Source organism: Primulina huaijiensis, unplaced genomic scaffold, assembly GCF_012295235.1.
Source record: "Primulina huaijiensis isolate GDHJ02 unplaced genomic scaffold, ASM1229523v2 scaffold41923, whole genome shotgun sequence".
NCBI classification, from domain to species: domain Eukaryota; kingdom Viridiplantae; phylum Streptophyta; class Magnoliopsida; order Lamiales; family Gesneriaceae; genus Primulina; species Primulina huaijiensis.
Genome location: NW_027360024.1, coordinates 3,869 through 29,706, shown reverse-complemented (window position 1 = coordinate 29,706; position 25,838 = coordinate 3,869). Strand labels below are relative to the sequence as shown.

Sequence of the window (25,838 nt, the reverse complement as noted above, 5' to 3'; positions counted from 1 at the left end):
CTCACAAAATACGATCCGTAAGACCGTCTCACACAAGTTTTTGCCCCTATTCTGTGCCGCAGTAGTACGAACCTAATATTTACATGTTTGTTTTTCTTTTAACATGTGAGATGAGTCAGTTTTGTTTATATTTACAATAAAAAATAATATTTAAAAAATAAATTTCCTAAGTTGTTAGTATGTCATTATCGGGAGTAATTCTCTCTCATTCCAACGACATCAACTTATTGAGTTTTCGTATTTTAAGGGAAGTTATTTTATGTGTTAGATGATTCAAATGTTAAAAATTCACCTGGAAGAAACACTGTATGTGTATTGTAGAAAGATCCTCCAAATCCCCTAGCTCAGGAATGATTAAATAATAGTTATCCTTGCCGGATCATGAACCCGTCTTATCTGAATACGTATCTTAACTTGGCCTTGGTAAGGCTCATTTATCTGTGCTTGAATCCTTACACAATGTTCTAACATGATTTAAGAATCAATAGCGGGGAGACCTTATTTAGACAAGCTATTATGCAAGAAATGAGGGAAGGGAGATTGTGTGGAATGGAAAAGAAGGGACCTCTCCTAATGTGAGATTGTGATACATTTTCATACGAGCATAACAGAAATACCAGGTGGCAGCTACTTTTGCCAGACCGCGTATCTGTGGCCACTGGTTGCAAGGGTCCATTCTTTTCCGGAGGGGCACCATGAACCATCTCCGATTTTCATGGATATTTTGTCGCCTATAATTGCCGCGTAAAGATTTGGCTGTGCTTCAAGGATATTAATTGAAGATCGACTGTGTATGCCTTGACGTCGTCTAGTATCGATCTGTATTGATCATTTAAATTTTAACTCACGCATGCTTTAAATAAGTTTTCTGTGAAAAAAAATGGGATTATATAGTATACCAGTTTCACAATTTGGTCGTGAATGGAACTGCCCCAGTCATAGAAATGGTCGTAGAATACTGAAGGTATGCCTGGATGAGTGAGTATGTAGGCATAGCCCTGTAAGGTAACATGAAGTAGAAATTAGCAAGCTGAACAAGAAGTAGGAATACTAACAAAAGGGAAAAATGTTCTAAACAAATATATAATCTAGGCATCATAAATTTAAAAATTGTGATATTGCAATCAAAGAGAAAATAGCAATACCTCCATAATATGATTCGATGGAAAAGGCCAATGAGCCTGCAAAAACAATTCGCAGCATGTTCTTGAGAACACCATGTAAAATGTGTCTACAGAAATATGATAATCATCAGCAATTCTGAAACACTGAACAACGGCTCTACCTGAGTTGATCCAGTGTCATGGTTGTCTAGAAATGTGACAGCCCTTGAAGGCCACCACCCTATAACACCAGGTGGCTTCCCCTGCGGATCACGAAGACGCCAGAGTTCGCCTTTAACAGCTTCCTATCAGCAAGATATTGTACAAAGAGAAAGTAAAAAAATCGGCAGCGCCTGATTCATTTCGGATATCTTATAATTAATAGGAAAGCGAAAGTTTTTATAAAATTGTGACAGAAACAAGTTTCAAATTATTATATTCAAATTACCTGAAGAATTCCCTTTGTTGTGAAGTCAAATGCAGCCGATATTTGCCCTGTTCCGTCAATCCAGTTGATAATCCTTTGCCTGTGACTATCTGCAATATAGTTTTGGACAAAAATGAGTTGAATCAGTGAATTGAATTTATTCAAGTGGTAACACGTATTGAGAACTCTCTTCATAAATTGACCCTTCAAAATGGTAGAGTAACTACACATGTTTAAGATGATAGATGGCACGGACTAATCCATTTCGATGGAAGCGTGAAACCTTTTTCTACAGAGTGAACTTTTGGTCCTATGGTTTTCATATTTCCAAAGTCAATTATATGAATTGGTGCGCAATGATATCTTCAAGAAGTTATACTTTGGTTGTACTCCAAGTGGTGGTCTCTGTAGTTGCAAGAATCCCAAAATTCTCCAACGGAAAATATAGGCTTCACACCTTCAATATACTCTTTCACGTATTTCGGAGAGTAGCTAGATTGGTACAAGAAGAGAAAGTGGATGAGTTAAAAACATAAACAAACAAAACATACGTAATTATACCGAAATGACAAAATTCAAAAGTTTATATAAAAAAAGCATAAGCTGCTATACCCTCTGGCGAAATCAAACCGAAAATCCTGAAAACCAACAGTATTACGCAGCCACCGAAGCCAGTTGGTAATGTCTCTCCTGACAAAGTCTTGTGTGTGATCTATATTAGGCACCCCATTAAAATTGTCTCCAGTACTTTTGTTCCCCTGAATGGTTAATCAATTGTAAACACTATAGACATGCCAATGATTGAGATAGAAATCATGACCATGAAAAAGTAGAAAATCTCAACTCTGTTCACAAATTCAACTAAAGAGAAAATCCCAACTCTGTTGTTCACAAATTCAAATCAAGAGAAAAATAAAACAGATACAATACTTAAAAGAAGTTCTTTACGAGAGGAAAACCCCATAACCCTAGACCAAGCTTGTATTCCCACACGCCAAAGGAAAGACAAAATCACAAATATTAGTGAATGAGAGCAACTAAAAAGGTCACATGAAGCTGCAGCAATTCCAGAAGGTATAGACAAAATTAATTTTCCACTTGTGTCCATGATACCATGTACTAACCTTTCCACCAGTACAGGATGTAACAGCTTGTTCATCCCATGGTATTGGGATTCCGTCATAACGGTTGTACATTCCACCATTCCCCTGGGTGGTTCCAACACGATGGTTTATGACTATGTCGGCCATTGCTCTAACTTTATATGTTTTCATCTTATTTAGTAAAGCTTTTAACATATTCTCAGAACCATACGAAGAATTGAGGGAGTATAGGTTCTGTGGAAGATAACCTGTCATTTAAGACAATCAGATGAGAAAAATGAACAGCAATAGCACATACAATAAAATAAGTACAGCAATCAATTGAAATTGTTCAACCTTCAGGTGCAAATGAATGGGTAGGCGGGGGCAACCAAGCTGATGTAAAGCCAGATTGTGCTATATCAGGAACCTTTTTCTCTAGGTTTCTCCACCAATCATGCTTATGAGACTCCCAATTAAAAGCCTACAAAGCAATTTTTTACAACATAGTTTTATCTGATTAAATATTTAATAAATGAGTCGTTTTTTCCTAAAATCTATACTTTTCTTCTGCTCGAACTAAAAGATGAAGATATATAATCAAGTCACCTGCAATAAAATTTCTTTCCCATTGCGTAATGCTGCAGCTGAACATAGAAAATAATAGCATGTAAATTCAGTAAGTATAAGATCAACACAAAGCATAAGGATAACATGAACAGACAAGTCACCAAGCTGTCTTAGAATTAAGTGAACATTTTACCAATATCAGTCTGCTGATTATTTTGGTCACATTCCTGCATTCAGTTCAAGGGCTACGAGTCAGACTAGTTTTAACTCGTTACAGAGACAAAATGATACGAAGTTATCTTTAAATTTTTTTGCATTAATGAGTTAAATACACTAACACCAATAAACAAATATGAAACCAAGTTCCTTACGTTGGCCGTGTGCACCATGTTGTATCACAAGGAAATTGCCAATAATCAAGTAGAAAAATGAAGTTCCTGCGTTCACCAAAAACTCATCACTCGAAATTCCCAACCAAGTTATGGAAGAACTATAAACCAAGAAACAATGCACATGACCACTCGTTAAACATATTATGCCAAATGAAGTCTAAATGAAAATGTTTGACAAGCTTTTGATCGATCATTATCAAACGCCGTTATCCATGCTCGATACGACGCCATCAGGAGCAGGATTGACCAAAAATAAATAGGCAAAATTCAAATAGTGTGGAGTATCAATAAACACAAACTGGATCATCAAAGCATAAATTTTTTCATTTTCATGTGATAATTTCTTGATAAAATTCCCGATACTGCCACCCCAGACAGCCAATAGAGTCGATCAACACAGACACGCAGTTTGCTTCCTAGGATTTGTTCTTCTGTGAAGTACAATAATCTAAAAATTTGTAACTAATAGTAGTGAAAACGAAACATTAACGCAACACAACACGAAAACTAGACGGGGACAAAATCCAAAGACAGAAGCGAGAAATATACCACAAATCAGCAGAGTGGTGAAATGAACGATCACAGGATGATTGGAGTCGATGATCTTTACCGTTTATATAGTACGAGAAAGCTAAAAAAAGCGACAGAATTCAACCAATTGAACAATGAATCTTCAGCGGCGTAAAGTTTAAAGAAGTGGAGAATCGGAAAAAGTCGCAACTTTCGGGCATAAAATGAACGTTTCTGTCGAATTGAGCGAGCCCAGTAGGAAAAATTCAAATCTTTGCAATTGCTTTTGGCTTTTGAGATTCGATTCTTCATGTTTTTGACATAGACTTTTGTTCCTCATGATTAACGGTGGACTGACACGCAGGAGTATGAATGCATACAAACTAAGATTTGGGAAACTTCTAACGCCACGTCTCTTTTATTTAATACCATTTTTTTCCTGGAGAAGTGTACAGTATAGCCAATAATTTCGGTGGGATTTAAAATATTTAAGTCATAAACAGATGAATTTATTTATTTATATATTTAATTTTTGAAATGAAATCACAATTTATTTGAGGATATACGTAGACATCCAAAATTTGATCAGATTCCACTCTCAATTCTGAAACTTACCACGATGTCTTTCACCGTTGACTGGTCGGAACTTCCGCCTGAGGTCCTTCAGACCGTTGCCACGAACTTCCTCACTACCGCCGATTACATCCGTTTCCGAGCCGTATGTTCAAGCTGGCTTATCGCCGCTCCAATCAACCCGCGCCACCTCCCGCGCGAATTCCCTTGGCTAATGCTACCTCTTACCAGCTCCATTCGCCGTTGCTTCTTCAATCCCCTCACCAAGAATCTCTACCACCTCAGCCTCCCCGAATCCTCCCACAGCCGCCGACCCGCTGGCTCCTCCCACGGTTGGCTCGTACTCATCGACGAGTCGCCTTCCATTTTCCTCGTCAACCCTCTCACCCGCGCTAAGGTTACCCTTCCGCCACTCTCGTCCTTCCCAAATGTGTTGAAATTCGATTTCTACAGCATAGGAAAAGAATACACTCTCCGTGCCCGGGAAAATGATTTCTTGTATTATTACAGTTTGAAGGAAATGCGTGACTCATTTGTCAAAAAGGTAATTCTATCTCACAATCCTTTAAATGAATCGAATTTCGTAGCTTTCACTATTATTGACAAATACGGCGATCTCGCGTACTGTAAGAAAGGGGATGATTCTTGGACAATCATACACGAAGCACGGTCATATTGTGAGGATGTGATCTATTATAAAAATTCATTTTATGCTGTCGATAAGCATGGATCGATTGCAATTTGTGATGTTAATGACCACAATTCACCCACTGGGGTTAGGTTTCTGAACATGCCACAGAATATTGGTGGAGATATGCAGTACTTAGTGGATGCAATGGGGGAATTGTTCTTGGTAACTCGATACTTAGACTTCGAGATTGATATCGAGCACTACCATGAAGTTAGCAAAACGGTTAAATTTTCTGTTTTTCGTTTGGATTTTCATGGACCAAACTGGGAGATTGTGAATAGTTTGGATGATAAAATGCTGTTCCTGGGGCAGAATTCTTCGTTCTCATTGTTGGCCAGTGATTACCGAGAGTGTAAAGGGGATATGATTTACTTTACGGATGATTATTCGGGGGCGAATTACGATGGTGTCGCGGGATACCATGATGTTGGTGTCTATAATTTGAAGGATGGAAGCATTGAAGTATTGCCTTGTTATCCTCCAAATTCGCATTGGCCAATCTGGATTACTCCGACTCTGTGCTAAACACGTGCGTTCTCTATAATTTGATCCTCTTGTGTGTTGGTTGTGGTTTAGCAGGACGTCGAATGTACATTGGAATTTATGTTGGATGAACTTTTGTTGATTGTTGTACCATGTATGATTGCATACTTTGAATATTACGATATACCTCGAGTTAATGTTCTTGAGATTAGGGATGCAGGGAGTGAGGAAAGTCGAACTTTAAGTGCAGTTTTTTGTGAAAATGCCTATTTCATTTCCCTGTCCCCCCTGCCTGAGTTGTGGATCATTCACCTAAAGTCCACACATGGCACGATTGGTTTTTCATGGTATAATAAAAAACATTATTTTCTTAAAATTCAAGTTTGATCTTATAAATATACAAAATTTCTTCATCTCACATGAATTTGGCTAACGGGTTTTCTGCCCTTGGTAACAGCAGTGAAAAGGGTGGTGTGAGCATCACTCATGTATGTACGTACACCTTGAGACAGACAGTACGGGGCACAAGAATGTTAAAATTTTCAGCATGTATTTGAAGTGGCATGAACATGGTTTAGAAAGCCTATTCTGGAGTGGATAAAAAATACATCTTTGAAAATTTACACATGAAAGAAATCGACGTTTGTTAGTTAATGGACGACATCTGGAACTGAAACTGGGAAATGCCAATATAAGCATCTTATATATCCAATGCTAAGCCTTGTATGGAAAATTTGTCCACGAATGCAGGAGATGTCGAGAGCAGGGCTTGGAATGGAACGAAGAGATTGCTTACATTTGTGTGGTAAAACTAAACCACGTATCAACGGTTCAAGTGTGCTCCAAGTTACATTCTTTCCCTTTCCCTTTTATTTATGGAATTTTATTATGTAATCGAAAATAAAAGGTTATGTGAATAAAGCCATTTACACAAGAATATGAGGCGATGCAAATGGGACCGATATCCGTATTATATTTGTGAAATATGATACGTTCTGTAAAAGCACTCTGAATGAACCAGTAGAAAGTACAAAACACAGCTTCGTCCGGCCCACTTAGTAGCCCAAATCCATAAAACTGTAAAATCTTATCCAGCCTAACTGAGGAACCCGGGGCGGGATCAGACCTTAGATATATATATTTTTTATTACAACACACGTCGGGGAGGGGGATCGAACACGGAAAGGAAGCCGGCTAATCTGGTGGGTGAGACCACTGGGCTACCGGTCTCCAGACCTTAGATATTAAATTGGTATGAACCAGTATAAATTGGGCTGAGGGGCCCAAAATATCAATCTGGTGTGATCGGGTCCCTCCAAACCCAAATCCAACTGTGGACGATACTCCAACTCCTCATCGAAATCGTTGACAAATTTCGGTATCTCAAATTCTTCACGTCTGACGTTATCCCATAAGAAATCCAACCTGTAGACGAATCTCAGTTTTCCACACAACCTGTTCAATCCAAAATAAAATAAAATTCAATCGATTCGACATTCTTAGATTCGAAAATTGATGCAAACCTATCAGATTGAACAAAACTGTAGTGTGCTAGGCGCTCCAAATTAAAGATGACATGAAATAAAATTACAAAACTGTAGTGTGCTAGGCGCTCCAAATTAAAGATGACATGAAATAAAATTACCCTCCGCCGTAGGTGAAGAGGAGACGGCCAAATGTGGAAAGAAAGAACCGGCACTGAAAACTCGGGTGCACGATATATACAGATTCCATATTATCTCTAACCTCGACAGGCATGGCTTTGTACAGCCGATGTAAAGCAAATATTCCAGGGAAATTTTCAGCTCTAGTAACATCAGTGTTCATGTACACTACCGAAAATGTCTTCCCATTTAAACCTGGAAATATCTCCTCATCCAAGTACTTCATCACTGCCTCCACACTCACAATTCTCCCTATCATCCATATAACTCAAAATCAATCTTCACTATAATATATTTTAAGAGCTGTAAATCAATCGTCACTATGATATTTTTTAAGAGCAGGAAATGAATTTCAGAGCATCTATTTTCATCTTTACTTCCTTTTTATTCTGTTAACTGTGCGTACGTACGTACCTGGAAAGAGTTTTCCAAACACGTGAAGAATAGGATTGCCGCGTTTGTCTGTACCTTGAATCTTGAAGATGTTGAGTTTCATGACAAGTTTTTGTTGTTCGCAGAGTGTGAGTACGGAAGGATTTTTGGAAGCCATGTGAATAATATGGTGTCTTGATGAGAAGAAACTTCTGCGATTTTCTTATGGAGGTATAAGCTGAGTGAACAGGCTATACGTAATATTATATACAGAACAAGTATTCAAATTCTGAAACATTAATAAAAATTAATTATTTATCTCTTATTTATTCAATCAAACTATTTGCATGTCCCGTAAAAACTACCATGAAATCATTTTATTTACTTCAAAAAATACTCGTTTTTTTATTTAAATTTAACTTCTTAGTTCCACATTTTTCAATTTTTTTCCCAAATTGAAAATTAAGAATAAACATGGCTTTATTAAAATATTATTCAGTTTCTTTCAAAATGAAATCAATAAGTTAGAGAAAATCTTAACATAATTTTTATCAAAATTCAGTCATTTATCAAGTGGTAAAAGGGTTCTATTAAATTTTTTAGACGCGAGGATAATATTAAAAAAATTAAGAAAAGTTGGGAAGCGAAGATTGTGATATTTATAATCNATATATATATTCTCATTCTACGTTTGTATATATAATTCTCTAATTTTTTTTTAAAAAAATCCGAGTGTAAAGTATCTTCTTTTACTTCGACACTTGGCTATTCTCGTATACACTAAAATTCCCATTGAAGTAGGTATATTTAACAAAAACAATAACGCAGGGAGGCTGAGATATGGATGAGGTACCTGCAAGAGGGCTGAGCCACATGTTCGTGACATTATTCCTCTACTGCTTCGCCGGATCCATGGTGGTTCCGTCCAGCACCGACGTCACCATGGCGGTGCTTTGCCCCGGAAAAGACAAGTGCTCATTAGCCATCTATCTTTCTGGAGCGCAGCAAGTGGTATGTACTTACTACTTAGTCCTCCAAAAAATTCTGAACTACTCGTGAAGCGCTACACTCTTCGTTTTTCTCTTTTTATTTATACTTACATGGCATCTAATAAATTACTAGACTAGATACCTGGCATGTAATGCTTGCAAGGAAGAAAACATTAAATATTCAATAAATAAAAGCAGAGATTATAATATATATTTTGTAGAAAGATTATTAAGTATTTGTATGGTTTCAGATCATATAATATTTCCCTTGTATATGGGAAAGCATGCATTAGAATGTTCCTGTTGTCTATATATATATATCTATTACTATATATATATATCACATTTCAATTACATCTCATTTATATATCTAACATGTTGGTATGTGTTATTGCAGATAGTTGGGCTGGGATCACTAGTGGTGATGCCCATGCTAGGAAATCTATCGGACATATATGGAAGAAAGATTATGCTCACCATCCCTATCACTCTTTCCATCATTCCTCTGAGTCTGTAACTTCGCTTCTGTATATATGTTTCTTTCTTAAAATAATGTATATAATTCTTACTTAATCGGTTAATGATAAGTTTGTGAATTGAAATTACAGTGGTACTGGCTTGCAGCATGACCAAGTATTATTTCTACGCTTACTATGTTCTCAAAACTCTGATCGCCATGGCGACTCAAGGGAGTGTTTCGTTTCTTGCTTTTGCATATGTGGTACGTTACTTTTCCATTTCCGCTAGCTGGAGCTATTATATCGAATCACCCAATATTTTAAAAATTTTAAAAGAACAAAGGGAGTGATTTTCGAAAGTTTATTTTCCAAGTGTATGGTATGTGGTTGCAGGCAGACATTGTTCAAGAGAGGAGACGGGCTTCGGTGTTTGGAATCGTATCAGGCATTGCGTTTGTTTCCGCTGTGTTGGGGAATTTTTCGGCTCGCTTCCTCTCCACTTCAACCGCATTTCAAGTACTGATCACCTTTTCATCCTTATTCTATGTATATAGCAAAACATTTATACTGCATGCATGCCTAGTTTCAGACGCGCCTTAATTTCTTAGCATGTTTATCACGTCCCACACGACAATGAATTCTTGATCACGAGAGCTAGTATTATTCCTTTAGATGAATTTCTGTAAAAAGAAAATTGTGCTCAAACATAATTTTTCTTTTCATTAATGTGTATATATAGGTTGCTGCTGCAATATCGGTGATATCATTGGTGTACATGAGATTGTTTCTCCGCGAATCATTAGTCAACAACAGCATTTGTCTAAACAAGAGCACAGAGACTGAATGTCTTCTGCAGAAAGTTCCGGCAAAAAAATGGCTGCTGTTCAAGAATATGTTTTCACTGGAAGATAGCATTAGCTTGTTAAGAACAAGGTCAGTTATGTTTAACTAATTTCATCTCATAACATGGTAAGTATTTGTAGATATTCATTCTTGCAATTCAAAAAAGTACGAGACCCTGTCTCACATTGAATGCGTAAAAAAAGTTCATTGAGTTTTGGCCATGAAACTAGCTGTCAGATTGGATTTGGCACTATCAACTCATAGGTTCGTTTGGCTGTGCGCATACAAACTACTATGAACGGTTTGATGGAAGGTCGAATGTGGAATTATTTCCGCAAAAAAATCTTCTAACGCCTGTTCTTTTATCATTTGTTCTGCAGCCCACCCTTTTTAAAAGCAGCAGTGATTGTATTCTTCTATAATGTTTCAGAATTCGGCCTCTACGATTCGTTAATGGTTTGTTTACATTTTAGTGATTCCCGGAATTGAATTATACTGCATAAGCTTTTATTGAAGATCTTCTGCTTTTCTCTTTTCCCTTCCCTTTACAATAATGCAGTATTGCTTGAAGGCTCAGTTTCACTTTAACAAAGATCAATTCGCAGATCTATTGATAATTTCCGGAATTGCGGGATCAATATCACAGGTAGTTTTACCTTGCATTGACTTTATAACTATCATTTTATGTTCTCATGCGTTTGCATCACGTGATGACATTTCCACTTTTCAGCTGATCATCATGCCTGTATTCAGTCCTTTTATGGGGGAGAGAAAGATGCTTTCTATAGGTCTTTTTTTCACCTTTGCTCATGTAAGTGAAACTTTTCGAATGGCATTTATATATGTTTTAACATACACACGTAGGTTTTGATAACAAGCATAACTTCTTGATTGCAGATTTTACTTTACAGCGTTGCGTGGGCTCCCTGGGTACATCTTGTCCTGTTTATCAACAATTGTTAACGAGACCTTTTCTTCATGGCTCTTTGCTTATTCTTTTGATAATTTACAACTTGCAGGTTCCTTACGTTGCGGCAATGATGTGTGTTGTGTCCGTGTTTGCTCTGCCATGTGTGAGTTATCTGTTCCTTGCCACAATATTTTGTCTCGAGCACGAAGTTTTTTGAACTTTTCCAATTCATGTGCAGTTGAGGAGCATTGCTTCAAAACTGACAGGTCCAGATGAACAGGTAATCTTTATGTCGGTTCGATATTTGGGTTGAAATGTATAGGAAAAAATGATGAGATTGAGATTTGAAATCTCTTTGGTTGCTGTAGGGGAGGGCTCAGGGGTGCATTACTGGCATATCTTCCTTCGCTGGCATTGTTGCCCCATTTGCTTTTACCCCTTTAACAGGTCCGCTGACTCCATAACTCTTACTCTACGTGTTTAAATATTGGTCTACGTGTACAGCAATTCCTCTTACATTGTGTCTGTTTCATACTGCGAAAACAAATCCCTTTTTTTGTTCCCTTTCCCAGCTTTGTTTCTAGCAGGCAATTCACCATTCTATTTCCCTGGATTCAGCATCTTCTGCGCTGCCATAGCTGCTGTAAGTGCTTTTAACCACAATGAAACTAAAGTACATTAGTCAAGAAGAAAGTAAAAAATCACGTTAACTCGAAAACGACTTAACGAGCTTCATCATGACGAATCTTGGTCGATGCAGATGATCGCTTTGATTCTAAGTATGATGATAAGGCCTGCTCCAGCAACAAATAGCAGCGTCAACTCTTCCGACCCTGCACAGCCACTGGTCTAACACTACCGCTGCTTGTTGGCCCAGAGTACATATAGTCATCATCTTTATTACGCAATCTGAACATCATGAGTAAAGATCTTCAACTGGTCTTCAGAAGGAAAAAGCTTAACATTCCAAAAGAAGCTGCAGGTTTATGATATATAGAGGCACAAATAAATCGAATATTGAGTCAAAAGCATGAACTTTAGAACAAAGATTGATAATATAGAAGGGATCCAAACTAGCACAGACGCATGCAGTTCTCTTTGTAGGAATTATCCTTATAATTAAACTTACAATTATTTTTTTAAAAAAATATCTTAAACGAGCTTATTTTTCATGGTCAGCGGGCTGATCCGAGAAGTCTTAAATTGCTCTAATATAACTGAACACGTAAGTATCATGTAAGTGTCACGTCGTTGTTATATCGAGAAATGATTAAAATTGAAAGGAAAAAAAAAGATAACAGGACTAAAACTGAAATTTGATATGAGGACAAAAAATGAAAATTTTCCTTATATTTATGTGCGTATATAAAATAAAAAAAAGGAAAATATTAGGTAATTTTGGCAGCGTGAAACAGATTGACCAAATTCCATTAATGGAACGAGTTTGAGCTTCCACAGACTGTCTCCATTCGAAGTCCAACCTAATGAGTGATAAATTTATTTTTGCCATTAATTTTATGAATCTTGTATGAGCTGTACATGAACGAGCCTCATTGGGTTTGGGTTTGGGTTTGGGTTTGGGTTTGGACCAAAAGGATCAATTTTTAATATAATACGAGCTTAAATCGGACCTGAATCCATTTCAGATAACTGAATCGACTCACCTTCACCTATGTGCAAACTAATGTCTGTAAGCTAATACATTGAGATTTGAAGTGAGTTAATTTGGGTTGGTAAGAAAAAGCCAAAGTTATCATTAATCCTACAATAAATACTCGGACGAGGAGTGTGCATGTTTGGTTTAATGTATTAGTTGAATTATTTGTTTGAATATTGAAAAATATATATTATATAATTATTTTTAACAAACATATACAGTTTTATTCTTCATGTCATATAATTCCTACTTAAATAATTATTTAATTAATATTAATAATCTGAAATCTGCTATTAAATAAATGTAATAATTATTTTAAAAAAAAAAAGAAAACTAAATGTGAATCAAAATAATTTGTTTTGAAATTTTTCTTAAATTATAAATTACAGAAATGAAACATTAATTTACTTTCAACTTAGATATTCAGAATATATATTTTAAAAAATAGACCCTAAATTAATGACAACCCATCTTGGAATCGTCTCTGGCTTTAGACATTATAATTAACAATTTTGTCACCTCTCGCCCCACTTTAAGCTCTCTCTCCCTCTACATTTACTCATCTTTGCCCGCCAACGACCCTTTTTTTATTCAGATTACGGTAATATTGTTTTGTATTTTCTTCTATATTCTCCGGCTATTATTTCTCCGCCGCCTTGCGCCGGCGAATGATGTCTCCGGAAACAGAAATTATTAGCTGCAACGGAGTGCAGGGCAAGCCTTATCCTGTTGCTTTAGCCTCCCATGAAGATGTTGTCAAGGATCATATACTGTTCTTCAACACTCTTCAAAGCTTCCACAACTCTCTGGGCTCCAAATTTATGTACGTACATTTTCTCTAGTACCAAGAAATCTTATTTAGAACATGATTTGATGAATTGAAAGAGTGAAAATCTGCATGTAAGTATAATTAATATCTATAATTTTTTTGGTGGAAGGGTTCCTGTAATTGGAGGGAAGGTGCTGAATCTGCATGTACTATATGTGGAGGTCACTAAAAGAGGCGGCTTCGATAAGGTCTGATTATTTATAAACATTTCATGATAATACAAAACTATATATGTAAGAAACATATCTGTTTTATCATATTTTTTCCCTAGTCGTTTCCTTAAAATTTTTAATGATTTCCCCCCCGGAAAAAAAGGTGGTGACGGAGAAAAAATGGAGAGAAATTAGTTCAGTTTTTGATTTTTCGGCAACGGCCACAAGCGCTTCATATGCGTTAAGGAAACATTATTTCACTCTCCTCCATCCCTACGAGCTGGTTTACTTCTTCAGGCGTCAAGGTTCCATTCTTGCTCAAACAGGTATACATAAAATCGCTATTTTTTTTCAAGATTTTGGTTACTTTTTCTTCAGTGATGCGTGATATATTATTACTATATATTTTAGACCCGGTGAAATATATTTTTAAGAAATCATATGTATTTAATTTTGAAATATCGATGTTCTTTTGAATTGCATGCGTATATGTATTTGAAAGAATAATTTTGTTTCAAGAATGAAATTGCATAGGATATTGCCTGCGGAGGAAAATTTTTGGACCTATACAAGAGTAGGGATCATTAATTGAAAAGCTAAGTTGCTGATAATAAATTACATAGGAACCACACATCTTTTAATTTCTCTGCCACAAACGTTAATGTTTCATATTCTGTGGGTACTGGTAAAGTTGGCTATTCACATTTTTTTTTTCGTTTTTTTTTAATTTGTAATTAATAATTTATATAATATATATGGTTTTTAAGTCTTAAATCTAATATGATGTCCGTATTTTGATGTGGATATAGCTCATGATTGTCCGTCCCAATATAATTTCTTCTATTTAAACAATTATATCGTAATTGGATATCATTTTATTTATTTTCACCTTGCTCACTCGAATTGCGTAGTTGTGCACTTAAAATTAAAATTCACTCTCACTAATCACTGCCTACTATTGCAGCATAAAAAATTATTATTATTATTATTATATCGGTTTGGTCATTTCTTTGGTTTCTTAATGCACTACATAAACTTGAAAAGATACGTAAGTTTCATGTAATTTAAATAATTTTTTTCATGAAAATAAAGCTTGAATTAATTTGTAGAAAACTCTTCTATGATTTATTCTTTTTTGGTTTTAAATTGGTGGATGGGTTTCTTGGAAAAATGCTTTATTATATCACGGTTTTTTTAGCAAATTTCAACGGCTGGTTCTTTGGTTCAAAACATGAAAATAAAAATTATTCTAGGATCTCCGGGCCTCCTCTTAGATTTAAACTGGTCTAATGAAAACGCGGGTCTTGTGTAACTCGTCATTCTTTCAACAGCCTGTTCCTCTTTCCAAGCTATTGGAACAATTGATGGAAAATTCGATTGTGGCTACCTGGTTTCGATCCAAGTAGGGGATGAGACACTAAATGGTGTGCTCTATCATCCAAGCTGTCCTCTTGGTAATTCTATGTTGACTCCTCAACCCTGCAAAGCTATCATACCCTATACCCCGCAGCTTCACAAGACAGGTCAGAGGAGGAGGAGAAGAAGAGATCCGGGCCGTCCAAAACCCAACAGGAGTGGCTACAACTTTTTTTTTGCAGAGAGGCATTCACATCTGAAGTCACTATACCCAAACAGAGAGAGGGAGTTCACAAAGATGATAGGGCAGTCATGGAACCACCTCTCCTCTGAAGAAAGGATGGTATAACTATATGGCTATCTATATAACTTGGTATCAGATGCACTTCATACTTTAATTCACGTGCATCACATGTATATTTTTAACACAGATTTACCAAAGCTATGGAGTACAGGACAAAGAAAGGTATCAGAGAGAGATGAAAGAGTATAGGGAGAGACTGAAGATAGAGCAAGCCCATTATTGAACTCAAGCGTTATAACTGTGTACTAAAAGTCAAAAAGCCTTGGCCTCAAAACCGAGCAGCCTAATGCATTTCTTGTCAGAGAAAAGCTTGACCTTCAATGTAGCGTGCTTAGTTTTCCTCTTTTCGGTTAACAATTGTTTTTAACCCCCCCTATTAATGTCCTGCAAATTCTTTAATACAAAAGAACCAAATTGCCATCATAAATGATGGAATTCTAGGAGTTTAATGGAAAATTTAATTTCATTACACTCATAAAAGAGGAAATCTGAAAAGTAAAAAGATAGCAAGCCATCATAATTCAATTATTACTCCATGTGATGATTGTCCTCGGTTTGCTGTTGAGAAACTTGGACCTTGATCTTTGGTAATGTGAGCGAGGGATCTTGCAGGAGAACAGCAGGAGCTTTGAGCATGTGAATGCTCTGTTCCAGTTCCTTTGCCGCCTCTCTGTGTAACTGGGCCTTCTTTCCCTTCATTCTGTCCGATATTGTAATACAGGTCGATATTCATTAATATAAATTGACATAAAGCAATAATATTCAACGGTTGGCAATAATCAGCAAGAAGAACCTCTTGGCGTGGTGCCTGGCTTCCCTATCAACTCTGACTTTATCGATTTTCTTGATAGCCTTCAGAGTATTCTCGGTTACATTCCTATCATATCTCTCAGGCCTATTGCGTTTCCTCTCAAATTCAAATGTTGAATCCTTATAAGTTTAAACAATGCCAACTAGACATATCAGCTTGTTGCAGTTGAATCGAGTAAAAGAGATTCATAAAAAAAAAGATATGAATGATGACGATATTTCTTACCTGAGTCATGTCCTTGCCATGCAGCCGTCTGTAAGCCTTGGTCCATTTTACTTTACGAGGGTTCCTCTTCATCTTGAAGTTTTTGTGGCATTTAGAACGACAAAACCTAAAGATCTGCATAGCCAAATAGTGGGTCATTTATGGACTCAAATTGCACAAAACAGAAAACAAGCACTCAACAGGCCAATAACCAAGTTTTGAGAAGAAGCACTCGATCACTTTTCATATACATTTGAGAATCAAAAGTTGACTGAACATCATCCCAGAGTTCAATTAGTGGAACAAAATCCCCAACTGCTCAGTCAATACAAGATTGACATACATCAGCTTAGCTGCATATGGCAGTCTACTCAACAACATAAAACAATGTGATAACAGCTATGCCCTTCTCATCAACCTAAAGCATTGCAATAACATCTGTGTCAAATTTATAATCAAATTTTCCTCTCAAGCTCAAGCACTTTCCATTTTAGAAATCTACACATTCACAGACAGGTGAAGGCAATTAGTCTCCTGCCAATCAATCCATTCAGGTAAAAAATTTATCGCAGGGATGAATAAAGCTTCAGATAAGCGAAGCTTTGAAATAAAATTTCAACCGATCCAGTTGTACTCAAGTGACAAAAACACCAAATTAAAGATTAAGTTTTTAACAGATACCATTTTCCATAAGTCACCACAACTTTAAAGCAAGTTTAAGCACAAATTTTGACAAAAAGCAAAACCATACAGAGAGAAATAGGTAGGATGAAAATTCTAACCTTGGCATCATTTCGAACATACTGAATCCCGTGCCCGGGATATATTGTAGAAGAACAAAACCAACACTTCTCCAACCTCATGGTTCCTCTATTTCATAAACCACGCTGTTCCAGTGAGAAGAAAACCTATCAGTTTGAAGTAATTCAGAAGAAAATTGAATTGGAAAATGAAAAATATGGACCTGTCATGCGGCAAGAAGGAGAACGGAGAACCCAGCTGCGACCGAACCAGAGAAGAAAATAGAAATTACAAAGTATTAGGGCTTTGGTCGCCAGGTTATCGCCATTTGAGTTCCGTATTCTAAATACTAGTGTATAAATCCACGCATTACGTGCATTTTTACGTGTGTATATTATCTACACTTTTAATTTTATATATATNTATATATATGTACAAGCGTAAATAAGTAGACAAGAATCTTAATGGGCTTTACATTCAATTGAAGAGCAACAAACGATTCAAAATTAGGCTCATGAGATGGGCTTTACATGGCTCTTCAACGGAGGGAGAGGCCCAATTACTGTCCAAAAGTAGGCGCCAACTCAACAGCTGCCTCACAAACAAGGAAGAATATCTCCTCCTCACAGTATCCCTTTCAATTTTCGCCACCATTCTCTGTGGTTCGCCGCCGTAACTAATTTATCTCTACTGAATTAGAAAATTCATTGATATGGAAACGATAACCTCAACCACCGGCGCCGTTTCTCTGCCGATTTTTTCCCCAAGTAAATCGAAGGATCTTTCTACCCGGCGTCTCCTCCGTTTTTCCTCCTTCCCCAGAAGTCATATCTCTCTCTCTCTCTCTCTCTCTCTCTCCTCTTATTTTTTCTCTCTTTTTTTGTTATTCAGCTGTCTGAGCCCTTTTGATTTTTTTGTTTGTTTTCTTGCAGATTGTAACGATTGTAAGAATAATTGCGAACCCGATCCCGAAACCGATTGTGCTGATTCTGCTCTCGTCCCCGTTCTTAGAAACCGAACGCTCTCCAAGGTACGTGCGTTTTGATTTTTCTCTCGAAGAATGTTATGATTTGCTTCGTTTCTCCCCTTCCAGCTCCCTCATTTTTTTTTTATTGAACTTGAACTTTGATTCAAGGAAATTACTGTTGTTAAATAGCTAATAAACTTTGTTTTTTGCAGAATTCGATTTTTGGGTGTGATTTATTTGGTTTTGCGTGTATCTGTAGGATGCCGCAATGGGGTTGGTTTTAAGTGCTGCGAGCGTGCGAGGTTGGACTACTGGGTCGGGCATGGAGGGACCATCAGTTCCAGTCGGGTTGGATTCTGATTCGGATATGGAACGAGTGTCTACTTTCCCTTGGTCGCTCTTCACAAAATCCCCCCGGCGTCGGATGCGCGTGGCCTTCACTTGCAATGTTTGTGGTCAGCGTACTACTCGGGCCATTAATCCACATGCTTACACTGATGGCACCGTCTTTGTACAGGTGCCCATTTATTTTAAGTTCATGTTTAATTTTTATAAAAATGTTAACTCTCGCGCATGTGCATTAATATCAAGATTATTATTTCGAGGGTAATATTGGACATCATCCTAGATTTATTTTACCGATTAATTGAATATTGAGTGAATCTATTTAGCAATCAGTATGTTAAACTAGTGAGAGGACGAGAAAATATTACAACTTCGTGACCAGAGGCGACCTCATGCAATAATTTGACCGCGATGATTTAGTGTACTTTAGGGCCGTTGAGGAAGTTTCAAGATTCTTTTTTTGAAGGTAGACTTCCCGGCTCATCTCTATGCAATGTTGTAACCATTATTGTAAACTTGCAGTGCGTGCACCTAGCTTTGAGGCTCAGTTCTTCCATTATACACCTCGAAACAAATCAAAAAGCTCGTACATCGAGTTAGTGTGCTTTTTAAGTGTTCCTTAAATGTGGGGTTTGTAAATACAAAGTAAATTGTAAGGTTTTATGGTTATTTATTCTCCTAATAGGTTGAGAAGTATTTAGTTTATTGTCATTTGATAGTTTATAGTTTATACAGATCATATCATCTGGGGAACCTCACTGGGTACGTGCTTCGAGTTATATCTATGCATTATGATGTCCATGAGCTTGAGTGCATATTGCACTCTTTAATAAGTAGCTTGCATGTTATAGAACAAGACATTTAGCTTGGATCGCTAGAGTATTATATCTTAGAACAGTAATTTAATGGAATTCTTTTGTATTTTGGCAGTGTTGTGGGTGCAACATATTTCATAAACTGGTGGATAATTTGAATCTCTTCCATGACATGAAATGCTATGTTAATTCGAGCTTCAATCCGAACCAAGAGAATGCTATTGGGTTCAAGTATTTTGAAATGGATGGGGACAACAATGATGATATATTTCCACCCATATGAAAGTTGGCTTATGCTATGCAAAGCATATTAGGTATTTGTTTTACCTGTTAAATGTACCTTTAATTGGCTTATAGGGGAACTGTGTATTATTGTGTAAATAGAGATGTGACAGTTAATTATTGTTGAATATGTAGTGTTAACGCAAACTTGTATAGGTGTTTATTTAAGCAGTTGCATACACTAAGATGGCTTATTGAATTATTTTTGGGTTAACAAGCTACCCTGATATAACAAGCAGGCCTTTTACTTGAATTGGTTTGGGTTAAGGAATTCTGTGAAAGAATTGAATAGAGCGGTGCGTTGAATCTATGTTCATTCTTTACATTTCCAATTGAAGAAGCTCAAGAATTTGAAATAGGGGAAGCTGTTCGCGGGGAGGATTGGTTTATCATATATTTGGCTTTTGCTTTGCACGGTAGGTTGTGTTTGGATCGAATGATTTGGATTTAAAGAAGTCATTTGAGGGGACGATTTTAAACGATTCAATATTGAGATGAATTTGAAACCCAAATTCAAAAAATAACTATTTGAAATTCATGTCAAATTTATTTGTTTAAACGAACCAATGAATTTGAAATCTCTGGCTTCAAATCTATCCATCCAAAATTTAATCTTAGTCATCTCATCTTGCCATTGCATAATAGATCAACCTTTAGTTTTGTTTATTTTATCAAGTTGAATTGAGGAGCTTGAGCTACAAAAGAACAGTACTAGAGATCAAGCTTCCGCTCGAGTGAGTAGGCATTTTGAGTTCAAGCTTGACTTTGAGTAATTCCCAGAGTTGTGCGAACGCTGGTATAAAAAAGTGAGTTCGAGCTTGTATAAAATTTATCCACATAGCCCTCTCAGATTTAAATTACTCCATTCAAATGCAATTTTAGTATTTATTCGGATAAACTTATGTACAGAGGAAAAAAACATGTAAAATTACAGAGAAAACAGTTCGAAAAACAACGCGACAGTTTCAAGATATTATTTAATACTTTATTTATATCCATTACTCCGGCACCAAAATTCTGCCCACAACAACTACTATATCTTCTTAGTTCTTATGATCATGTTCTTTTTCTTACAAATAAACAAAGATGGATATTGTATGGTGTTTGTCTATTGCAAAAGGAATAGAGTCTAATGTCAATTTTGGAAGAGTATTTTGTTGTGGAAGAAAAGTGGCCTCAAATTTCGACTTGATTTGTCTTTATTTCTTCCACATTTCCTACCTCACATTCCAAATATCCAACCCCACATCACAGGATAACTCCTACCACATAATCCAACCTTCTATCCACCAATTCTTTGCTAAAAAATACCTTCCTACTATCACAAACAGCACTCGGTATTTAAAATCAATCACTTCCTCATATAAATTAAATCCCATAATTGATTCTGAACAATACCATTTTCACGTCTCTCGGGTACTAAAGAATGGCAACTGTTCCATCTACTGCTATTACAATTCCATCTTGTATTGGCCTCAAGGCCAGTGTTTCACCGTTGAAAGCCACCGCCATCAAAGTCTCCGCCACCCCCGTTACCTCGAGGCTTGCCGTGAAAGCCTCATTTAAAGAGTTCGGAGTGGGCGTTGCTGCCACGGTAGCCAGTGCAATCTTGGCCAGTAATGCCTTGGCCATCCAGATTATGCTTGGTGGTGATGATGGCTCACTAGCTTTTGTCCCTGGAAACTTTGTAGTGGCATCAGGGGAGAAAATTACCTTCTTTAACAATGCTGGATTCCCACACAACGTGCTTTTCGATGAAGATGAGGTCCCGTCCGGAGTCGATGTATCGAAAATTTCGATGGCTGAGGAGAATCTTCTCAACGCTAAGGGAGAGGTTTATGAAGTGACTTTGGTAGAGAAAGGGACTTACAGCTTCTATTGTGCTCCTCACCAAGGAGCTGGAATGACTGGGAAAGTCACCGTTAAATAGGTTGTTTTTGTGTGATCTACTGTGTTTCTGAATGCTAAGAATCTTATTTTTGTATCATTTATCGATAATATATAAATGAATGTAAGTCAGATTTTTTCTAGATTTGTTGGCTTTTTTGTAATGAATCATTTTCAAGATTTGTTTAATTGTGCGGGGGCATGATTGACAGAAGAAATAAAAAAATAGTGTTTCGGAAGACTATGAGTCCAGGTTTTCAGTGACGTATAAGCTATCTTCAATCTAGAAATCTATTTTGATGTAAATTCTGCATTAAAATAGTGCGATTTTTGCACCAAATGTAACGTCCATCTTCAACTTATTTACTTCAAATCTTACACTAAAAAGTATATTCTACAACTTTTACACCAAAATGGCGTGAAAATTTTGTGCAAGGATTGGAGATGCTCTAAACCACGCAGATAATCTACCACTCCTGTGCTTTCAAGATTCATTAGTACAAGAAAGAAACAACCTCTAAGATAATTTACATGTTTCCAACCAACAAAAGAACTGCCAAAACCAAATTATATTCGACACGCTATCATTTTATCCTCTTTGATTTCTTCTATATTTGTAAATCTTTAGCTTTTGAAGTTCAGATTCTATAGACGTCCTTCATTTACGCATCAACACATTAAAAGATCGATGAAGCTAAAGATTTAGACTGTATTCTGAGCCACTGAGTATTAGTTTTAAACGAGGGGCTCTGCAGGGTTGGAATTATCAATGCTGCAATATGTGGTAGCCGGAGGCGGCCTGATCATGGTACTTTGAATGAAGGCTATCATCTGCACAAATCAAGCACTTATTATCATCAAACCTTCCCCCTACTAAACTATGATCTTTGTAAATGTGGCTTTTATTTTCAATCATGTATGTCACTTACAGCAGCAAAGCCAGAGCACATGATACTGAATCCAGGGAAGTGGAATGGTGCATTGTCTGATAGAAACAAAGCTGAAATAGAAAAACAAGAAATTCTTGGGATAAAATTAAGTTCGTTAATTTATGATTGAGCACCAAGTATATGCCACTGTAGTAAGAACAGAATGCAGTTTGAAATTCGTTTTAGGCGGTGAAGAAATAAAAGTTGTAATATTTTTTATATAGACATACCAATTTGTTTTTCAATTCTTGTTTCCTATGCACTGCTTGGTAAAAGCTCAAATAAATGATTGGCATTGTTGCTAATATACATCTAACTATCCCATATGACAAAACCAAATGGTTCGGCTTACCTGCTAAAGGGCTGAAAGCAACTGGGGAGACGATGCTAGCAAAGGAACCTATGCCTGTTATGCACCCTTGAGCCTTCCCCTGAAAACAACGAAGCAACCAAATTCAAAATCTCATGGCATTTTCTGAAAGAACATTTCAACTCAAATCTAAAATGGATTAAGCCAACAGCGAGGCCTCTGTCATTTACCTGTTCATTTGGACCAGTTTGTTTAGATGCAATGCTCCTTAACTGCACATGAATCGACAATATGAGGAAACATATGATGCTTAAAACTGAACATCGATTCAAGAAATTAGGAACCTACGCAAGGCAGGGCAAAAGTAGCCACAACAGAGATCAAAGCTGCAGCATATGGAACCTGAAAATTCAAATTTTTGAAAAATTATCTATGGAAAAATCTCATTCACAATTTCTGGGAAAGAGGTCAAGAAACGTACCCAAGGTGCCCATGCTACGCTGTAAAGTATCATCTGCAATGAACAAATCAAACCAGTTTAATCAGCTATTCAAGTAAATTATCACTCAATTTTTTGTAAAGTTTAGCACAATGATTTTGACTTACATGAACACAGCTGAAAAAGAGACCTATAGAAAGCATCTTTTCTTCCCCCATGAAAGGAGTTAGTAATGGCATGATGATCAGCTGAAAAGTTTACAAACGAATGACAGTCACGAAAAGTTTATAATAAAATCATGTGAATGCAAGGTAAACCGCTTTACAGCTACCTGTGATATTGCTCCCGCTATTCCAACAATTACCATTAGATCGGCAAATTGGTCTTTGTTGAAGTGAAACTGAGCCTTCAAGTAGTACTACATAGAGGTTGAGTAGGAAAAGAAACAGATCATTATAGAAGTTTTTCTTCATAAAATCTAATATTCAAGATCGCTGAAACATGCAACAAACCATCAAAGAAGCATAGAGACCGACGTCTGCAACATTGATGAAGAACGCAACCACTGCAGCTTTTGAAAATGTGGGGCTGCAGCAATGATGAATACTTATCAGAGAAAAACTTGTGTTTTAGAGCGATTACAAATAAAATTCTAATTTTTTTGACTGCCCTGTTCGACACTTATTCTTGCATGTGGTAGAGTGATAATGAAGGAATATTTCTTACCTTCTCCTTAGCAAGCAAATAGTATCATCAAGCAAAGGCAGGTTCTTGAAAAGTTTGGATTGTTTAGCAGGAGCTTTTTGTAGAAGACAATCAGTCTCTGTGCTTGTTTTTGCACGAATATCATTGTTCCCGAATGACTCACGAAGAAATAATCTCATGTACACCAATGCTATCACTGACATTGCAGCAGCAACCTATACACACACAATTTTACAAGAACTCACCTAACCAATACTAGTTCTTTCTTCTCGCGTTTAAAGATTTTGTCTTCGTATTAGTTAGATTTGCAGATGCCACACAACTTTAGAAAATACTGGCTTTGCTCATTATCAAAACTTCTTAAATGTAGCATTATAGATATCATTTCACGTAGCAAAAAGCCTGATTTTCTACTATCCATATATTCATATACGAAAAGGTGAATACTTGAAACGTAGCAGAAGTGGAAAGGAATCGAGCCGATAAATTCCCAAAGACGAAAGAAGAAGATGCAAAGCCTGATATGATCCCAAACTCCGAAGCTCGTTTGCTCTCTGGAACATTATCTGCCTGCAACCAACTCCCCACACACAATTATTTTTAGAAAAATAATAAATTTTCCTGATATAATCCTAGTTATGAATTAGTTAGCTCTATAACGTGTATCTCACAAGCAGGAAATATTCTGTAATATTTTCAGTAGCAATCTATGGACAACCTATTAAATCTGATACAAGTCATACATAATTAGAAATGTTACGAGAATGATAAACGAGAACAGGTATAGTATATTAAATGCAAATGGTTTTTTTTTTAAAAAAAAGATCTAAAATTTATTTTTTAAAATTTTAAATTACAAGACCAAATTAATGTACTAGTTGTTTCTTGCGTCCGTGTATTGTATATCCTCCTCAATAATGCTGGAAATGGAGAAGTGGCGTACCACATATGCAAGAGCAAGAAACTGGACACTTCCTTCTGTTGCCATGGCTATCACAGTTTTTAGCAAATAATAACCGTAAAAATAATATTTCGTCCTTCTGTAAGCCAATATCACTGTCAAAAATAAAATCATGTTATTAATGTTGCCTATCAATCGTGTGTGCGTTCCCTGCTAGTATATATAACGAAGAAGAAGAGTTGAGAAGTGAAGATACCAAGAGGAAGAATGGAGAGAGCCATAGGGAGTGTGAGCATGACCTTTCTTCCATAAGTATCGGAAAGATTCCCCACCAATGGCATCACCACAAGCGATCCCAACCCAATAATCTGCGCCCATTTTATATAATTTTCAAGGAGATGGGTACGTATTTTTCAGACAGCATATACAGAAATAATTAACGTGGGCTTCCACGTCGTATATCGGCGATCGAAGGGAGATATAATTTGCTTTTACTTTTTCAAAACATAGTAAGGAATAAAAATAAAAAAATTTAAAAAGTGTGACATAAATTTGAGTTATTATTATTATTATTTTGTGAGTTGGGAAGTGAAACCCGATTCCCAAGCAATGTTTCTTTATGTTGTAGAATTTCTTGATTTCGTGGGTCCACCTCAAGACTTAATTCTTTTTCTTGAAATAAGTAAACAACCATTGAAATAAATTTAAAGAAGCTTTATTAGCATGTTAATTATTCTCCGAATATCGACACAATTTTTTTCCCTTTTCTGGGTGGATTTTTATCGAACATATGGCGTAACAACATGTATATATTAAATTAAAAATAGCAAATAGAGAGGCGATTTTCGATTTCTTTGCACCCGTAAATGTCATAATAACTAGGGATAGTAGATGCTAAAATTGAAATGCGTGTGCTGTGAATATTCTTAACAATATCACTTGGATAGCATCATTACCAACCAACAGATTTATCAGTTGTCTTTTTCATTATATATACACTATTAATTAATTAAAGTTAAAATCCGTAATTAAATTGTGGTAGTTCTTTCATGTTAAAATTTTTAAACAAAACTACTGAATTCTCCATTTTTTATGATTACATGCATCAAGTGTGTTACGATCCGCTGACATATACAT

At 36.4% G+C, this 25,838-nt stretch overlaps 9 protein-coding genes across 13 annotated transcripts; 5 read left to right on the top strand and 4 right to left on the bottom strand.

The window, feature by feature from the left end:
• Nucleotides 1-392: 392 nt before the first annotated feature.
• Nucleotides 393-4,471, bottom strand: LOC140969490 (probable alpha-amylase 2). Of its 2 annotated transcripts, none has more exons than XM_073430853.1 (13): nucleotides 4,124-4,471; nucleotides 3,554-3,619; nucleotides 3,376-3,409; nucleotides 3,222-3,259; nucleotides 2,970-3,096; nucleotides 2,655-2,881; nucleotides 2,143-2,288; nucleotides 1,910-2,022; nucleotides 1,552-1,640; nucleotides 1,286-1,408; nucleotides 1,146-1,181; nucleotides 900-998; nucleotides 393-819 (listed from the first exon to the last, which is right to left on the bottom strand). In XM_073430853.1, the coding sequence occupies exons 2-13, from the start codon at nucleotides 3,569-3,571 to the stop codon at nucleotides 628-630; spliced, it is 1,242 nt and encodes a 413-aa protein (XP_073286954.1). In that variant the 5' UTR covers nucleotides 3,572-3,619; nucleotides 4,124-4,471; the 3' UTR covers nucleotides 393-627. The 2 variants fall into 2 exon arrangements, with proteins under 2 accessions (XP_073286954.1, XP_073286955.1); XM_073430854.1 differs by lacking the exon at nucleotides 4,124-4,471 and adding an exon at nucleotides 3,944-3,964.
• A 159-nt stretch (nucleotides 4,472-4,630) lies between these two features.
• LOC140969487 (F-box protein SKIP23-like) lies at nucleotides 4,631-6,605 on the top strand. Of its 2 annotated transcripts, none has more exons than XM_073430850.1 (2): nucleotides 4,631-5,877; nucleotides 6,292-6,605. In XM_073430850.1, exon 1 carries the CDS (start codon nucleotides 4,704-4,706, stop codon nucleotides 5,871-5,873), a length of 1,170 nt encoding a protein of 389 aa, XP_073286951.1. In that variant the 5' UTR covers nucleotides 4,631-4,703; the 3' UTR covers nucleotides 5,874-5,877; nucleotides 6,292-6,605. The 2 variants fall into 2 exon arrangements, with proteins under 2 accessions (XP_073286951.1, XP_073286950.1); XM_073430849.1 differs by having other exon boundaries at nucleotides 6,289-6,605.
• A 151-nt stretch (nucleotides 6,606-6,756) lies between these two features.
• LOC140969488 (uncharacterized) lies at nucleotides 6,757-8,113 on the bottom strand. 2 transcript variants are annotated; one of them, XM_073430852.1, is made up of 4 exons: nucleotides 7,910-8,113; nucleotides 7,477-7,747; nucleotides 7,056-7,286; nucleotides 6,757-6,927 (listed from the first exon to the last, which is right to left on the bottom strand). In XM_073430852.1, exons 1-3 carry the CDS (start codon nucleotides 8,043-8,045, stop codon nucleotides 7,076-7,078), a joined length of 618 nt encoding a protein of 205 aa, XP_073286953.1. In that variant the 5' UTR covers nucleotides 8,046-8,113; the 3' UTR covers nucleotides 6,757-6,927; nucleotides 7,056-7,075. The 2 variants fall into 2 exon arrangements, with proteins under 2 accessions (XP_073286953.1, XP_073286952.1); XM_073430851.1 differs by having other exon boundaries at nucleotides 6,757-6,957; nucleotides 7,068-7,286.
• A 473-nt stretch (nucleotides 8,114-8,586) lies between these two features.
• On the top strand, nucleotides 8,587-12,203 carry LOC140969483 (uncharacterized). Its single transcript, XM_073430844.1, has 14 exons — nucleotides 8,587-8,878; nucleotides 9,254-9,365; nucleotides 9,465-9,577; nucleotides 9,708-9,830; nucleotides 10,054-10,247; nucleotides 10,538-10,613; nucleotides 10,717-10,803; nucleotides 10,888-10,968; nucleotides 11,055-11,087; nucleotides 11,177-11,230; nucleotides 11,306-11,347; nucleotides 11,436-11,514; nucleotides 11,640-11,710; nucleotides 11,828-12,203. Exons 1-14 carry the CDS (start codon nucleotides 8,708-8,710, stop codon nucleotides 11,918-11,920), a joined length of 1,329 nt encoding a protein of 442 aa, XP_073286945.1. The 5' UTR covers nucleotides 8,587-8,707; the 3' UTR covers nucleotides 11,921-12,203.
• Nucleotides 12,204-13,204: 1,001 nt separating this feature from the next.
• Nucleotides 13,205-15,632, top strand: LOC140969481 (high mobility group B protein 9-like). The gene is made up of 5 exons (XM_073430842.1): nucleotides 13,205-13,547; nucleotides 13,663-13,741; nucleotides 13,869-14,031; nucleotides 15,037-15,404; nucleotides 15,493-15,632. The coding sequence occupies exons 1-5, from the start codon at nucleotides 13,393-13,395 to the stop codon at nucleotides 15,586-15,588; spliced, it is 861 nt and encodes a 286-aa protein (XP_073286943.1). The 5' UTR covers nucleotides 13,205-13,392; the 3' UTR covers nucleotides 15,589-15,632.
• Nucleotides 15,633-15,722: 90 nt separating this feature from the next.
• Nucleotides 15,723-17,481, bottom strand: LOC140969482 (probable ribosome biogenesis protein RLP24). Its single transcript, XM_073430843.1, has 5 exons — nucleotides 17,345-17,481; nucleotides 17,163-17,267; nucleotides 16,402-16,515; nucleotides 16,159-16,295; nucleotides 15,723-16,065 (listed from the first exon to the last, which is right to left on the bottom strand). The coding sequence occupies exons 2-5, from the start codon at nucleotides 17,241-17,243 to the stop codon at nucleotides 15,894-15,896; spliced, it is 504 nt and encodes a 167-aa protein (XP_073286944.1). The 5' UTR covers nucleotides 17,244-17,267; nucleotides 17,345-17,481; the 3' UTR covers nucleotides 15,723-15,893.
• A 229-nt stretch (nucleotides 17,482-17,710) lies between these two features.
• Nucleotides 17,711-19,715, top strand: LOC140969485 (uncharacterized). The gene is made up of 4 exons (XM_073430847.1): nucleotides 17,711-17,945; nucleotides 18,054-18,151; nucleotides 18,348-18,605; nucleotides 19,364-19,715. Exons 1-4 carry the CDS (start codon nucleotides 17,834-17,836, stop codon nucleotides 19,529-19,531), a joined length of 636 nt encoding a protein of 211 aa, XP_073286948.1. The 5' UTR covers nucleotides 17,711-17,833; the 3' UTR covers nucleotides 19,532-19,715.
• Nucleotides 19,716-20,812: 1,097 nt separating this feature from the next.
• On the top strand, nucleotides 20,813-21,560 carry LOC140969486 (plastocyanin-like). The gene has a single exon (XM_073430848.1). It carries the CDS (start codon nucleotides 20,957-20,959, stop codon nucleotides 21,458-21,460), a length of 504 nt encoding a protein of 167 aa, XP_073286949.1. The 5' UTR covers nucleotides 20,813-20,956; the 3' UTR covers nucleotides 21,461-21,560.
• A 41-nt stretch (nucleotides 21,561-21,601) lies between these two features.
• LOC140969484 (uncharacterized) lies at nucleotides 21,602-25,085 on the bottom strand. Of its 2 annotated transcripts, XR_012173942.1 has the most exons (14): nucleotides 24,958-25,085; nucleotides 24,744-24,856; nucleotides 24,248-24,370; nucleotides 23,822-24,015; nucleotides 23,608-23,683; nucleotides 23,427-23,513; nucleotides 23,263-23,343; nucleotides 23,138-23,170; nucleotides 23,005-23,058; nucleotides 22,887-22,928; nucleotides 22,699-22,777; nucleotides 22,347-22,417; nucleotides 21,876-22,248; nucleotides 21,602-21,693 (listed from the first exon to the last, which is right to left on the bottom strand). XR_012173942.1 is itself a non-coding variant. In XM_073430846.1 (13 exons), the coding sequence occupies exons 1-13, from the start codon at nucleotides 25,040-25,042 to the stop codon at nucleotides 22,153-22,155; spliced, it is 1,134 nt and encodes a 377-aa protein (XP_073286947.1). In that variant the 5' UTR covers nucleotides 25,043-25,085; the 3' UTR covers nucleotides 21,715-22,152. The 2 variants fall into 2 exon arrangements, 1 of the variants encoding a protein (XP_073286947.1); XM_073430846.1 differs by lacking the exon at nucleotides 21,602-21,693 and having other exon boundaries at nucleotides 21,715-22,248.
• Between the last annotated feature and the right edge of the window lie 753 nt (nucleotides 25,086-25,838).

Coding starts and splice junctions, on each gene's coding strand:
- LOC140969485 (XM_073430847.1), top strand. CDS start 17,834: ATGGAAACGATAACCTCAACCACCGGCGCCGTTTCTCTGCCGATTTTT. Junction 18,152..18,347: donor GAAACCGAACGCTCTCCAAG/GTACGTGCGTTT, acceptor GTGTATCTGTAG/GATGCCGCAATGGGGTTGGT. Junction 18,606..19,363: donor ATGGCACCGTCTTTGTACAG/GTGCCCATTTAT, acceptor GTATTTTGGCAG/TGTTGTGGGTGCAACATATT.
- LOC140969481 (XM_073430842.1), top strand. CDS start 13,393: ATGATGTCTCCGGAAACAGAAATTATTAGCTGCAACGGAGTGCAGGGC. Junction 13,742..13,868: donor AAAGAGGCGGCTTCGATAAG/GTCTGATTATTT, acceptor CCGGAAAAAAAG/GTGGTGACGGAGAAAAAATG. Junction 15,405..15,492: donor TCTCCTCTGAAGAAAGGATG/GTATAACTATAT, acceptor TTTTTAACACAG/ATTTACCAAAGCTATGGAGT.
- LOC140969487 (XM_073430850.1), top strand. CDS start 4,704: ATGTCTTTCACCGTTGACTGGTCGGAACTTCCGCCTGAGGTCCTTCAG.
- LOC140969484 (XM_073430846.1), bottom strand. CDS start 25,042: ATGCCATTGGTGGGGAATCTTTCCGATACTTATGGAAGAAAGGTCATG. Junction 24,016..24,247: donor CCACTTCTGCTACGTTTCAA/GTATTCACCTTT, acceptor GTGTGTGTATAG/GTTGCTGCTGCAATGTCAGT. Junction 23,344..23,426: donor TAGCGGGAGCAATATCACAG/GTAGCTGTAAAG, acceptor TAAACTTTTCAG/CTGATCATCATGCCATTACT.
- LOC140969486 (XM_073430848.1), top strand. CDS start 20,957: ATGGCAACTGTTCCATCTACTGCTATTACAATTCCATCTTGTATTGGC.
- LOC140969490 (XM_073430853.1), bottom strand. Junction 3,260..3,375: donor TAATCAGCAGACTGATATTG/GTAAAATGTTCA, acceptor TTCTATGTTCAG/CTGCAGCATTACGCAATGGG. Junction 1,409..1,551: donor CAACAAAGGGAATTCTTCAG/GTAATTTGAATA, acceptor TCTTGCTGATAG/GAAGCTGTTAAAGGCGAACT.
- LOC140969482 (XM_073430843.1), bottom strand. CDS start 17,243: ATGAGGTTGGAGAAGTGTTGGTTTTGTTCTTCTACAATATATCCCGGG. Junction 16,516..17,162: donor ATGTTCGAAATGATGCCAAG/GTTAGAATTTTC, acceptor TTGGCTATGCAG/ATCTTTAGGTTTTGTCGTTC. Junction 16,066..16,158: donor GCCAGGCACCACGCCAAGAG/GTTCTTCTTGCT, acceptor AATATCGGACAG/AATGAAGGGAAAGAAGGCCC.
- LOC140969488 (XM_073430852.1), bottom strand. CDS start 8,045: ATGGCTTCCAAAAATCCTTCCGTACTCACACTCTGCGAACAACAAAAA. Junction 7,748..7,909: donor GTTTGGAAAACTCTTTCCAG/GTACGTACGTAC, acceptor TATGGATGATAG/GGAGAATTGTGAGTGTGGAG. Junction 7,287..7,476: donor CTCTTCACCTACGGCGGAGG/GTAATTTTATTT, acceptor TGGATTGAACAG/GTTGTGTGGAAAACTGAGAT.
- LOC140969483 (XM_073430844.1), top strand. CDS start 8,708: ATGGATGAGGTACCTGCAAGAGGGCTGAGCCACATGTTCGTGACATTA. Junction 10,248..10,537: donor ATTAGCTTGTTAAGAACAAG/GTCAGTTATGTT, acceptor TTTGTTCTGCAG/CCCACCCTTTTTAAAAGCAG. Junction 10,614..10,716: donor GCCTCTACGATTCGTTAATG/GTTTGTTTACAT, acceptor ACAATAATGCAG/TATTGCTTGAAGGCTCAGTT.